At 35.5% G+C, this 14985-nt stretch overlaps 1 protein-coding gene across 1 annotated transcript in view; it reads right to left on the reverse strand.

The window, feature by feature from the left end:
* Positions 1–2822: 2822 nt before the first annotated feature.
* The window catches only part of LOC150100556 (BLOC-1-related complex subunit 8 homolog), a 54075-nt gene continuing 41912 nt past the window's right edge, over positions 2823–14985 (reverse strand). The window contains exons 4-5 of the mRNA XM_090402050.1: positions 14813–14877; positions 2823–3458 (exon numbers count right to left, since the gene is read on the reverse strand). Coding sequence (XP_090258176.1) covers positions 3077–3458; positions 14813–14877 — 447 coding nt within the window. The 3' untranslated portion in view covers positions 2823–3076. The remainder of the gene's footprint in view (positions 3459–14812; positions 14878–14985) is intronic.

Consider the following 14985-nt stretch of genomic DNA (forward strand, 5'->3'; position numbering starts at 1 on the left):
CCAAAATGCTGTATGTTAAACTCAGCTTATCTATTGAATTTGATTCTTGCAAATGAATCTATATCTTCCAAATACATGAATGGAAAAGATCAAAGTGTTATACAAAAGCCATTCTTAAATGAAAAACTGCATAAAGAAAGTGGCAACACTTTTGTGTTAAATCTGGAATGAAACCCTTAATTTGTCTGCGAGTGTTTCATTCAGGATTTAACTGAAATGCAACATCTTCCTAGAGAAAAAAATGACTTGTAAATAGATAATAGTTGAATCTTTATGCATATAGTATTAATAGTCCTTTCATGTAAATTTTTTATATAAGGACCATTTATAATTTTGTAAATGGTCCTTAAATAACGACAAGAAAATAAGGTATTGTAAAGGGGACTTTGCAACAAAAAGTTTAGCATAAACAATTGTAATCAGATTAATAACATGACCGCTGGCAAATTGCGATATGAACCGAAGGCACATGTAAACTAACCTTGTGAAGACGCAATGAGAAGAGAAGGTGCGATGTGCAAAATTTGGGTGGCGTCTGGAAAATCAATGACGTAATAGGGAGAACAGACGCAGAGCCTATAAAAGTTTTAGCAATGCTAGTTCGAGGCTTCTTTTTTGGTAGTTATTTTTCTACTCATTCAGGTTTTGGATGTTGGCTGTCCCCTGCGGTTTTCCATGGGTAGTTGCTTCGATGTGACGGGAACGAGTAAGTGTCGTTCAGCGGCAACGATGTGGCTAAGTAGCGGGCTTGTCCAAGTATAGTATTCCATGCAATGAAACTAACAGCGAACGCCAAGGTTTTGAGTAGCTCCAAGCGCACATTTCCATCTGATGGGTTCCTGAGCATAAGGTTAGAAAGAAGCACATGTCCGAAGAATTATCGACTGGCCAAAACAAGGAATACGAAGACAAGGAAGCGATCGGAAGAAAGTCTAAAGGAACAGAATGAGAAATATCGTCTAATTGAATTAGTCAGGCAGGTAAAGTAGAGTTTATGTCTTATTGTATAATATCGTGAAGCCAGGGTGAGCAATTGTGTGTAAAATTTGTAAATCAGACTCATTAAGGCTGAAGTCAGGACTTTGATAGATATTTCTCTAACAAGGATCTTTGGTATTAGAAGTGTAAAGTTTCAGCATTATTGTTAATTTTAGGTCGATGTATTGTACTGAAGTTAATTAAGGAGGAAGTGAGACTAAATCTACTTATTTGTATTAAGTAATTGGGATATGGGCAGGTTGAAATTTTGTTATATATCATCTGATGTGAATGAATTACCTATTGTGAAAACCTTATCTTGTGTGTTAGTTTAGCTTATTTAATTTTTGAGGACCTTTCAACTAGTTTAAGTTTCGTTTAACATGTATCGTATTTAGCACGAATAAATTTCTTTGTCTTTTAACCCAAAATACATGTCTGATCATTTAAGTCAATGCACCACCTGCTACAATTATTGAACCTGTATATGTAAGAAGTGCGGAAGTTTAAGATAGGAAAGGTTACAACTGCAGTTAAGAGCAAATTAGTAAGGGCTTGAGTCATTCTGATAATTTTTGAAAATCGTGATAATCTATGAATCATATCTCTGACAAGAAATTCTATCTTGTATAGGAACTAAGATGGTGTAGCGGATTTGATATCAGATTTTCAATCAGGGAGAAATTGGCTCTAGCTTGAGGCATTCTCTTTGTTTGAAGGTTTTGCACATGATTTTTATTGAAATTAGGGCCGCCGAGAAAAAAAAAAGGGGGGGGGGCGCATCGAAAGATCTTATTTAGCAAGGAGTATAAGGAAAAAAGGGAATAAAAAACATTTAACAAAAGAGAGATATCCAATATAATAAACATATTTAAAATAACATTTTAAATATGTTTAATATTTAAATAAAATAAAATTTAACATTCTCTTCATAAAGGGATGAAAAGACTGAAGCTTGCATGAGATGGCCCCAAATTTGGGAGACTTACATCAGAAGACCTTCAGCCCAACGGCCGAGAATACGTACATAGCCCGCTAGGGGACACCATCGGGACTTTTCGGAGAAACAACAGCCTCCTGCTTCGTCCTCAGTTACTGTGTGTAGTGCCTGCGTGCACGTGTCTTTATTTTAAGTTCCTGTGAAAATGACAACGTGACATTGCCAAAATATTGGAATATAGATTAAAATTTAATTTTAATTTATATCATTTGTTCATTGTAAATTCCTTAAGTAATTTAATAAGCATGTATAACCAACATCTAAGCCTTTCTAAAAGAAGTCATGTTCTTAAAACCAGTTTGCCTGCTTTGCAGGAGGAAAAACCCAGATAAACTGGGGAGAAATACCCCTGCAGTCCACGCCCAAGACAGTCTAACTTGGCTATGTCTGAGAAAGATCCTTAGCAACTCACATCGGTGACGAGAATCAAACACAGGACTCTCCTTTGCGGACACCGTAACCACTCGGCTAACCACGTGGACACATCACTTGCCTTAGTATCCCATAATGCAAAGTACATATCCTTGCAGACATGTATAATGCTATGCATTAAATGGAAGTCATTACCCTTCCAAAATGCTGTATGTTAAGCTAAGCTTATCTATTGAATTTGATTCTTGTGGATGAAGCTATATCTTCCAGATACATGAATGGAAAAGATCAAAGTGTTATACAAAAACCATTCTTATATGAAAAACTGCATAAAGAAAGTTGCAAAACTTTTGTTCATCAACCATTCAAGTATTTAAATTAAATACTTGAAAATTTTGTAATTTTGGGAAGTATTTTTAGTAAATATACATCACGTCTGTAGCTAATAAATAAATAAATATATATATATATATTTAATCTAATGATATTACAGATCAAGCTCTTGCTGTGCTTGTACCATTAGAGAAACAGAGGCTTGCCTCACCAAATGGTTGTGAGATATGCCTGAAAATTGTGTTTATCAAAAAAATTTTACCTGTTTTTCCATTATTATTACTAATTAGTAGTAATGTCATTTAATTACATCTAGATCTTTTGTCATATCAAGACTGCATTATTCAAGAGATGTATATAAACACACACACCAGTAGAGGTAACAAATTTACATCAAGTAGCAGCTGTAAAAGCTTGTTTCTTAGGAGTTGTTGTACATGAGGCTGAATGAGTAGTGTGTGATACAGACCTATGAGATGGTGTTGATGACACTGATGATGCTCGTACCCTTCTTGGAGAGGATGCAATTCTTGGTGGTATTGGAGATGATTTGAGATCAGCACTTGCTGACAGGGAAGAACTCAGTCCTGTTGGCAAAAATGAAGCTGGAAGGTCAAATGATCCTGAAAATCTCTGATACATACTTTGCTGAGATTTCTTTTCTGAACGCAGTGATTCTTCATAGGCTATCTGCTGTTTCATAAACATAGCATTCTTTATAAGCTCTTGAATATTCAAGAAATACTGTTTGCTACCATGAATTGACTTGACAGCACTAAAAAAAAATAAAAAAAATTATGCAAACAAAATATTTCCATAACAATTATCCCTTTTACCAAATATTTCTGATATACTAAAATACAAGTTTGTTAAAGAGCACAATAAAATAAAATCAGGACAAAGTGAATGCACTATCTATACACTCCTAAAAACAACTGGGAAATATCAGATCAGGCCATCTCTCGGCATAACTGAACAGATGTTTACTTGTGATCATTTATATGCATCATCTATAACTTATCTGAAACATATAATTTGACGACTTCCAAGACTAAGAAATTAGGAAATCATGATTTGTAATTTATGTTTATTTTTTACATAAACACCATCATCAGAACAAAAGCATGCAGTCAGATCATGCATTATTATTATTATTACTGTAAAATAGACAAATATTTTTTATTCAAGTCCTTTTTCTTTCATGTTAAAAAATTTCAGCAAATGAACTTGCAAATAAATTCCAATGATGTTTTAAGACTTCAGTTTACTGAAAAATAATTTGCATATGAAATGAACAGAAAATTTTGGATTTCCATTTAAAAAAAAGAAGAAGAAAAAAAACGTGTAATTTGATCTTATGGCAAAAACTGCAGTTACTACTCAGAACAAGATAATGGAAGTACAGACACAGGTGGTTTAAACCTTCACAAAAATTAAAGTTCCGTCTAAAATCATACCAGTGTCAAACTGTATTCGATGCTCTGTTATACATATGAAAACTGCTTTCATAATATTCTACCAAAAACATCAACTGCTCTCAGAATACCCACTACACTTATAACAGTAATAAGCAAGAGGCAAACAAACAGTTATTAAAACTGATATGAGCAACATGTTGGATGTCCAATGTTTCCAAATGAGAATGATATATTAATGTACTAAATGACTCTGACTTAATATGTTTGAAAACTAAAGCAAGAAAAATAAGTCTGATTTGATTAATTAATCCTGATAATATTTAAAGATGCAACATCACTGTACTATTCCATAAAAATGCCTCAAAGGAATGTAATCTTTCTTAATGAACAAGCGTTTTAATTTATTTTTTTGCCCAGTTGGAAATCCAGATTTTAGTTGTTTAACCTTTATTAATAATATTAATAAAGGTTAATATTACTAATTATTAATGACCTTTATTATTAATATGAAAACTATACAGCTGACTACAATGGGCAACAAAATTAAATTTCACTTGCAATCATTAAGCACTTAAACTGACCTTGTATGATCCAAATGATTACTTTGTTGGTTTGACCAGAAGCATAATAAGACTTTCTATTCTTATGTCTTATTATATTAATAAATAATAATTGACTTTTAGTAGGTATCAACCTCAATACTAAACAAACAAGGATGGGTTGGCAAATAGGGATTTAGCCAACCAAACTGTATTTTTATTGGCTTAAACCACTGTAACATGACAGAATCTCATGCTGGCCGGGACAGTGCCTGATTAAACAATATCTCCCACCACCTCCACCATCTTCATCAGAGAACTAGTGTGAACAGTGAAAAGTCTGCTACTGAAACAAACTCCAACTCAACATCAGCAGAGTTCAATAGAACCATCAACATAAGAAACATTTTAATGGGAAATAAATGGAAAACTAGCAGAAAAACTAGATAAATAGCAGATCAACATAATAGTGGTTACTGATACACAAAAAACAAAATCATGTGAGATTTTTTTAAGCAACAAATATAAGATGTTATATTCAGGCAATAATAATGAAGGAAAAGGAATAGTTATAGTATATAACACTAAATATGAAGATAATAATCTTGAATGGAAGGCAATATCAAGTAGTGGTGTGGGCAAAAAAAAAAAAGTGCAGGAAGGCAGTCCAATGTTAAATCAAGTGTGCACATTATCTCCAATCTTATTCATCATATCTATGGATCACATTATGAAGGAAAGCGGTAAAGGTGATATCAAAATTGAAAATGCTAATCTCTGCTCCTTACTGTATGCAAAGGATGTTAAACTCAGGGCCATACTTATGCAAAGCTGTATGAGGCTCTAGATGAGGGGGCTCCTGAAAAATTAGGACCAATTAAGAGCCCCAAATAATGAGGGAGGTTCCGCAGAGCAATCTAGTGCCTTGGGATAAGTTTAAGTACAGCCCTGGTTATACTCCTACATAAATCCAGTACATGAGTGCAGGATTCCCTAACTATGAATAGCTGTTGTAATAAATTTGATATGAGAATCTCTTTTCAGAAAGTAAATGATTTTCATTCACCTAATGTGAACCAGCATCCTATTTAGACTTCAAGGGGCTCAGAAAAAGTATCATATTAAAAGTTTATAACCTTTCACCAGCAGAAATGCCATAAATAAAAATTACTGAAATGAAATGCAAGAGAACTTGGACATGAAGAAATATGTTATCATAACCAGGACTCAACAAATTATGCAAAATCCTACTCACCAAAGTCCCAATTTTTTTACACATGTCCCAATAAGTCAATTAGAGTTCTATAAAGTGATTAGTGTGCATACTACATTGTTGTTTGAGTAACAATTCTATTGTGTAAAAAACCATTCCAAGAAGTCAATAAATAATAAGAACAGGAAGAAAAGTAAAACAACATTGATTTTTTGTAAAATGTTGTTAGATACTTTGTTACTAGAATGGCCCTTTAAATTATGAATCTTCTTTTGTTTTCCAAAAGTTAAAAAAAATTTTTTTATAAAGTTACTTTTCATTAAATCAAAAATATTCCAATTCTCTCTAGTCTGCAGCTACTCAGCTGGCAAAATCTACTCACCACTGGTGAGTGGACAAGCATATTTCTCAAGCCCTGATCATAACAATTCAACAAAATGCAACAAGAAAAATTTTAGTGATATTGAAAATTGCAACTAGCAGGTGCTGCTGCTGCAGTATGATGCAGGAGAAAATGACATGTGCAAGGAACTTTCTTTGAAGAAAATTAATCCTAGATCCTGTGAAAGTAGCATTTTGGTTTTTATATCTTAACTTGATACTTTTTTTTGATCATTTCGTACATATATTATCCCTACACAGGCAATTCCCAACCTATCCATACACAGTACTATATTAATTATAGTACTGTGTATATACTATTAATTATAGTACAATTTTGCTATAAGTTTTGCAATCTTCTACAAATGAAACTGATATTTATTTTAAAAACAATTCACTTTGGAAATAATGCATTTTGACTTGACTTATACAAACATCCATAGCATTTTTACATTATTTGATATGATATACTGCTTTGCTTTTGAGATCATGCCGACAGGTCAATTTACATTCTTTGCTATTATAAGCAGTGCCAATGCCAAAGATGATAAAGTGGAGAATTTACTTCATATAACAAATAAAGAAGGTGCGAATTGACAAAAAAAAAAAAATAATAATAATAACGCAAAGAAATATAAATGAATTATTTTGGTCCTAGGTGAAAAAAATACTCAGCAGCAGCTTTGAGCTATTCCTATCACCTTCAACAAAAAAAAGTAGTTGACACTCACTATAACAAGCTTACTCACTAAACTACACTCTACAATTCCTTCTGACACAGAAGCAGCGACAAGTATATACAGATCAACATCTCATGTCAGAGAACCAGACCTAGAATTAACCCCACCCCCCTACACACACACACACACACACACACACACACACACACACACACACACACACACACACACACATCGTTTGAACTGCTTTGGCACAAAATTTATTTGTAAGTTTGTTACATTCATCATATTTTTCACTATCTAAATTTTGATAACCACTCTAATCTCTGATTATTTACAGTCAATTCTTACTATAGTAAACTTGTAGGGGGACGACAAGTAGTTTACTATAGTAAATTTCTTTTAAAGAGCACTGTAATGAAGGGGCATTGGTCAGGAATTTTCAACTGCATGTTAGCGAGTAAGATCCTTATAGAAGTATTTGCTGTAGTGAGAGATGACTATCTCTAAAATTTGATTTTCTGTAGTCCAAATACTCAAGCAGTGAGATCATCTTCTTTGAAGACTTCAACACCCACAACTCAAACTTTTTCAATTCCAGTGATCAAGTTAAATGCTAAAATATTTTTAGCATTTCAGCAATGACCTAACACAAATAGTTAATCTACCTATCAAAATACTAGATAATCTTCACCATCCTGCAAACACCTTTGACTACAGATGTAAGTTCTCTTCTTGGAAACTGACTGTAACATCATCCAAGTTTCTTTTACTGTGAAACATCCTTTACTTAGTCATTCTCAGTTTATGTTCTTCGGTATTACATCAGTGATAAATGGAATGACCTCCATGACTTTTACACTTTTCTTTCCATGGTGTGATTACTAGTCATGTTCTCCTGACTCAAACATCCATTCTGATCAAACCTGGAATAAAGGCCTTCATTACCATTCCACCCAATATCTTCAATCACTATCCAAACCAAGCCTTGGTTCTCCAAGAGTGCTAAGGCCATCCAAGGAAAATTCAACATATTACAAGCGGCTTGTGAACTCCAGCTCTGCACTCAGTCCACAACAGTTGCAAAACTTTGACCCAAAAGGCATGCATCCTGTTCATCAAATGGAAGTGATGGGAGCATGGAAGGGCTATGTTCTTATCATTTTCATCACGCTGGAATTATAATAACATTACCCAAAAATAACCATCCTAGTATCATTCTTCTCTTTCAACTCCCGCAGACACAATCATCGTACATTACCTCCCATATTACCAAGAACAGCTAATGCCATGCATCTATCTTCTGTAAAGAATGTTGAACACATCATACACTAAAAAATCTTCTGGACCTGATAATATTCCTGTTATGGAGCCTAAAAACTTGTGCTCTGGAATTAACACTTATTCCACATTACCTTCTCAATCAACATTTTGGAGTTGTCTGGCATCTATCCTACAGCATAGAAACAAGTCTATATTTAGACCATTTAGAACAAGGGAAGAGGGGGGGGGAGTGATAAAGTTAGCCATTGAACAATTGCTCCAATTCAGCTTGCCTGGTTGGCCAAGTGGTTAACATAGTGGCTCTCCAACCAACAGGTCACAGGTTCAAATTCTGCTGTGGGCATAGATATTTATGATTGTCTTTAGATGGGAAATGAATTTCGTTGCCTAATGAGAGACCACTGCCCTAATTATTGGAGTGACTTTAAAAAACTTCCATGTTTCGAGTCTAGAGCAGAGTTTCTAGACTATACATACATAGTTTATTCACAATATGATACAGATGTGAAAAGGGAAAAGAGATTTATATTAGAAAAAGGATCAAAGCTGTATAACTGAGATAGCCTTTAAAGGATTCTCGTAGACAGGCTTATACGTTGGTTATGCATTATTAAAACACTTAAGGAAACTGAACAACGTAGTGAAGGATATAAATTAAATTAAACTTTAATAAATATTTTCCGATATTTCGGCAATGTCACATTACCATCTTCTAAAGGAACTTACAAAAAAAGCACGTGCACATAGGCACTACAAACACAGTAATTGGGAATGAAGAGATGAAGCTATTGTTCTCCTAAAAGTCCTGAGGGTGCCCTCTAAGCCTCTAGCTAAGTAGGTGTTCTTGGCCGCCTTGGCGGATTTAGCCCGCTAGAGGGCACCATCAGGACTTTTAGGAGAACAATAGCTTCATCTCTTCATTCCCAATTACTGTGTTTGTAGTGCCTACGTGCACGTGCTTTTTTTGTAAGTTCCTTTAGAAGATGGCAATGTGACATTGCCGAAATATTGGAAAATATTTATTAAAGTTTAATTTAATTTATATCCTTAACTACGTTGTTCAATTTCCTTAAGTGTTTTAATAAAGCCTTTAAAGGAATGCGGAGAACCGACCAGGGCTTCTGACCTAATGTCCAATCCTCACCTTCTCGTGGTGCACCCTGTTGGGTATCTACTTTGATACTGAACGAACGAGGATGGGCTGGCAATTTGGGATTTAGCCGACCAAATTGTATTCTTATTGGTTAAACCAAAATAAAAAATGATGGTACAACATGACAAAATTTCATGCTGGCTGGGGCGTCGCCCGGTTAAACAAGGCCCCTGTTGTTTTCGCCACGTAACCAGGGCGAACAGCGAAAAGTCAGCTACTGGAACAAACCTGAAAATAAACCCCAACTCAACATCACCACAGTTAAAGATCGGTACTATCAACATAAGAAGCCTGAATGGCAAAGAAATGGAGCTAGCTGAGGAATTAGATAAGTACCAGATCAACATAATAGGGGTGACTGAAACAAAAAAGACAAAAACTGGTGAGATCTTTCTGAGCAATAAATACAAAATGTTACATTCAGGCAATGACAATCAAGGAAAAGAAGGAGTAGCCATAGTATTCAACACAAAATACGAGGCTAATCTTCTTGAATGGCAGTCAGTCTCAAGTAGAGTAATGTGGCAAATATCAGAATGGGGAATTCGACAATGAGGTTTATTTGTGTCTATGGTCCCACAGAAGGTTCTACTAAGGTAGAAGTGGAGGAATTTTTTGAGGCTTTAGAAAAAGCAACTGACACAATGAAAAATGAAAAGTTGGTCCTTGTTGGGGATCTAAATAGCAGAGTAGGAAAGGATTGTGAGACATACAAAAATATTTTGGGAAAATTTGGAGAAAAGAGCAAAGCTAATAATAATGGCAAATATCTGTTGGATTTCTGCTCAGGACATGGACTGGTTATTACTAACACCATGTTCCAACATAAAAAATGTGCACAAATTCACATGGAGAGAAGAGGCAAGGAATAAGAAAAGTCTCATTGACTATGTTATTGTTGATAGTGATATTTTCTCCCTGGTGCAGGACACCACAGTGTATAGAGGATTTGAAATTGGAAGTGATCACTATTTAGTCTTGAGCAGGATAAAATTGAATTTCATATTGAAAAGAATAACATATAAGAAAGTTTTAAAGCTAATGAAAGTTGAGCAGCTCTCAGATGTGAACTGTAGACTAAAGTACACAAAGATTATTGAAGAAAAAATGAAAGAGTTTGAGAACAGGAATCAAACCTTGGAGATTCAGTGGTAAGCCTTGAAGAAAGCCCTGATTGATTCAGCTAGAGAGGCATGTGGTGAAGTTGTCTGCTAGGATAGAAAAATTAGAACTCCATGGTGGACACAGGAAGTTAAAGAGGCAGTGAAGGAAAAGAAGAAAGCATATCAAAAGTTCCTGGAAAATAAGTCAGCTTGTGCTCTTAGAGAATACAGAGACAAATGCAAGAATGCAAAACACTGTGTAAAACTAGCTAAACAAAAGTCACGGGAGGACTTTGGCAAGAATATACAAAATAAATATCAGAAGGTGGCAAAATATTCTGGTGGTTGTTGAAGCTTAGGAATAAAGGAAAGAGTACCTGTAAAAGGAGTTAGAGATGATAAAGGTGACATGAAAACGGGAGAAAAAGATATCCTTGAAGTATGGAGTAATTACTTTGAAAAACTGCTAAATGAAACAAGCAGTGATGACAGCACAGTGGTAAAAAACACTGACCAGACATGCAGTCAGGAATACATATCCATACTTGAAGTAGAAAAAGCCATCAAAGGCTTGAAATGTGGAAAGTCAGCAGGAGTAGATGATATTCGACCAGAAATGCTGAAGTATGGTGATATACGAGTCTTACAGTGGCTACATTGCATAGTTCAGAAAGCCTGGACAGAGGGACGAATTGCTAATGATTGGAGTAGAGCTCTCATAGTATACCCATATATAAAAAGGGAAATAAAACTGAATGTGAGAAGTACAGAGGTATTTTCCTACTGAATGTTCCTGGCAAGATCTATACAAGTATACTTGAGAAACGGTTGAGAAGAATTGTGGAAGAAAAGCTTGGTGAAGAACAAGCTGGATTCAAGCCAAATAAAGGCTGTCATCAGGATCAGATCTTCACTTTATGACAAATAGTCGAGAAAGAATGGGAATATAACAAAGATCTGTATTTAAGTTTTGTCGATTTGGAAAAGGCATATGACAAGGTGCCAAGAGAGACGCTATTCAATATGTTACAGTTATATGGTGTCGATGGGGCATTATATCAAGCAATACTTAGACTTTATTTGAGTTGTAAGTCTGCAGTTAGAATTGAAGGAAGTACAGAAAGATGGTTTAATGCTAAATCTGGTGTGAGACAAGGATGTACATTATCCCCTCTGTTATTCATTATCTATATGGATAACATTATGAAGGAAAGTGGTATTAAACTTGATATCAAAATGGAATACGTTAATGTCAGCTCTTTGCTTTATGCAGATGATTCTATGCAAGATTCTGTGACTAAATTGAATAACTGTTATAATAGATATGGTATGAAGGACAGCAATAAAAATAGGCAGAATCATTGAAAATGTCAACTGTGTTTTGAATGGAGAACCTGTGGAACAAGTAAAACATTTCAGCTACTTAGGCACGATTTTTTAGTGAAGATAGTAAATTAAATATAGAAATAGACAACAAAATCAGCAAAGCTGGTATGGTAGGAAGTCAATTGAATAAATTCATATGGAATAAGAGAGAAATTAGTCGGAACACTAAATTAGCTGTATACAAGACAGTGTTCAAACCAATTTTAACTTATGGATCTGAGAGCTGGGTCAGAAATAAATCACTTGATCAAAGACTAGAAAACGCAGATATGAGAGTCCTGAGAAAGATTAGAGGCGTGAACAGATGGCAATATCATATTCAAAACGTGGATATTAGGGAAGAACTTGACATTGTCAGCATCCAGGAATGCGTTAGCAGAGCTAATCTCAGGTGGTATGGTCACTTAAACAGAATGGGCAAAGAAAAATTAGCAAAACAAGTGTTCTCTGCCAGGTTGGCAGCAAAACGACCCAGTGGAATACCAAGATATAGGTGGATTGATACGGTACAATGTGCCTTAGACGATAGAAATATAAGATCTGATAATGTTGGAGTCTTGACAAGTAACAGACTGATTTGGAGGAAAATTGTAGATAGGAAGTTAGTAATGATGTAATTTTTTTTCATGTAGTACTATCATATCCTGTACACCCCTTGAGGGTACATGGCAGGAATTTGATGATGATGATGATGAAATATTGCAAATTATGGTCTTCCAAGTCGCTATCTTGAGCTAACTGGTAGATGTCAGATGGAGTTTTGCAGTTCAGCCTACTGATGGTTTCACATATGTATTGTCAAAATTGTTTCCATGGTTTTCCTCTACTACGTTTGTTATCTTCTGATTTGTACAACCAGACTATACAAAAAATAAATTAAAAAATTACAAAAAACATAAAAATTGATAAAAATGTGGGATTTAATATCCCTTTAATTTAAATAATGTTTATTTTGCCGAAATGAAGCCTATTGGCTCTTTATATTTAAGTAACTTAATTCTGTTTCATGCCTCTTCTGTTGATATTTTCATGGACAATCTTCTTCTACAGCTTCTCCCACTTAAGTGGGGTCACTGTTTGCTATGAGTCTCCTCCACACCTTCCTGTCTTGGGCTGTCACCACATCCAAGTTCTTCATCTTCAAGTCCTCTTCTACCAGCTCCCTCCATCTCTTCTTTGGCCGCCCACGCTTACGCCTTCCTTGCACATCCATCTGCATGACCCTTCTTCCCACATATTCGTCCTCCCTCCTCATCACATGACCAAACCATCTCAACCTTGCCTCCTGTATTTTCACTCCTAAGTTCGTAACTTTCACTGTTCCCCTGACATAATAATTTCTCAGATGATCCTTTCTGGTTACACCGCACATCCACCTAAGCATTCTCATCTCTGCTACTTCCATCATGCTGATGTTATTTTTCCTCAGGGCCACAGTTTCTATAGCATATGTCATAGCTAGCCTCACTACTGTCCTATAAATTTTGCCTTTCAGATTGATCGGCACCCTCTTATCGCATAACAATCCAGCCATCTCCCTCCAGTTCCTCCAACCCGCTTGTATCCTGCATCCCACTTCCTTCTCAGCTCCTCCATCTTCTTCCACTGTTGAACCTATGTATCTAAAGTCTCTCACCTTCCTGATGACATTTCCTTCCAGCTCCAGATCTGTCTCCTGGCCACTGCCCACTGCGCAACACATATACTCTGTCTTACTTCTGCTCAGTCTCATACCTCTCTCTTCCAGTACTTTTCTCCATCTTTCCAGTTTAGTTTCCGCTTCTTCTCTTGAATCCACACACAGCAAGATGTCATCTGCATACAACATTGTCCAAGGTGCATCTTCTCTCACCTCCTCTGTTACCACCTCCATCACAATATTAAACAGAAACGGACTTAATGCTGACCCTTGATGCAAGCCAACTGTTACTTGAAAACTTTCTGTCTGTCCCAAACAGGTCCAAACACTTGTCTTCACATTTCTGTACATTTCCTGCACCAACCTGACATATTTCTCCAGCACCTTCTTCTCCCTCAGACACCTCCAGACTTCTTGCCTTGGCACTCTATCGTATGCTTTCTCCAGATCAATAAATACCAGATGTAGCTCCCTTTGTTTCTCTCGATATTTTCCCATCATCTGTCGTAACCCAAAGATAGCATCTGTTGTTGATCTACCAGGCATGAAGCCAAATTGTTCCTTTGCAATCTCCACCTCCTCCCTCAATCTACCATCAAGAACCCTTTTCTAGGATCTTCATTGTGTGGGGCATCAACTTTATTCCTCTGTAATTTTTACAGTCATGTGCATCCCCTTTACCCTTGTAGATGGGAACAAGAGTACTCTCCCTCCATTCCTCGGGTATATTTTCCTGTTGGCAAACTTTCATGGACAATGTTTCCTGAATTAGCCAGTTTCATTCCTCCACTTTCTTCTAAGAATGTAAAAACATGAGCAGCTACCAGTCAACATCCATTTACTTGTCCAGCTTCAAATCTACTGAACAAACTTCCTTTTCCTCCTCTTTCATTCTATTTAACATTCTATTTTGGAACAGCCTTCCTCACTGTCTTTTACAAAGACTACATGCAAACTTCAAGAAATGATTCCTTCTTTCCCCTAAACCTCTAACCTAATCACACATACAGCACCAGTACTCAAGTGCTATAGAGTTTTGCAACCTTTCATGTGAGGAGGTTAAAATTTAAAAGAAAATATCAAGTGCCATTATATGCTGATTATTTGTTTTTGTGGCATAGCTATAACACAGATTATTTCACTCATTCATTAGAAAACTTTAAAATTTAGGCATTATTTTGCAACCCTCTGTTCAGAAATATAATCCAGCATTGTGTCTACAGAAAATTACATTTTGAATTGCAAGGGGATGTGATCTCTAATACAAGTCAGGTAGTATTGAAGCATTTTTCAATTCTATATTTAAAAACATACACAATTACAAACTACTTACTTGACTGAATACTCAAGGTCATAGCATTTTCCTTGCAATTCCCGATGTACATAGTTAACATCCAACTGCAAAAAAAAAAAAAAAATTAATTAATGAAAAATACATACACACATCTTTCGCATCTAGAAAAAAAAAAAAAAAAAAAATTCATACATATCTATATCCCCGAATCC

Source organism: Typopeltis vanoorti, chromosome 12 (assembly GCF_054136105.1).
Source record: "Typopeltis vanoorti isolate ZY-2024b chromosome 12, IOZ_Tvanoo_1.0, whole genome shotgun sequence".
Lineage (NCBI taxonomy): Eukaryota > Metazoa > Arthropoda > Arachnida > Uropygi > Thelyphonidae > Typopeltis > Typopeltis vanoorti.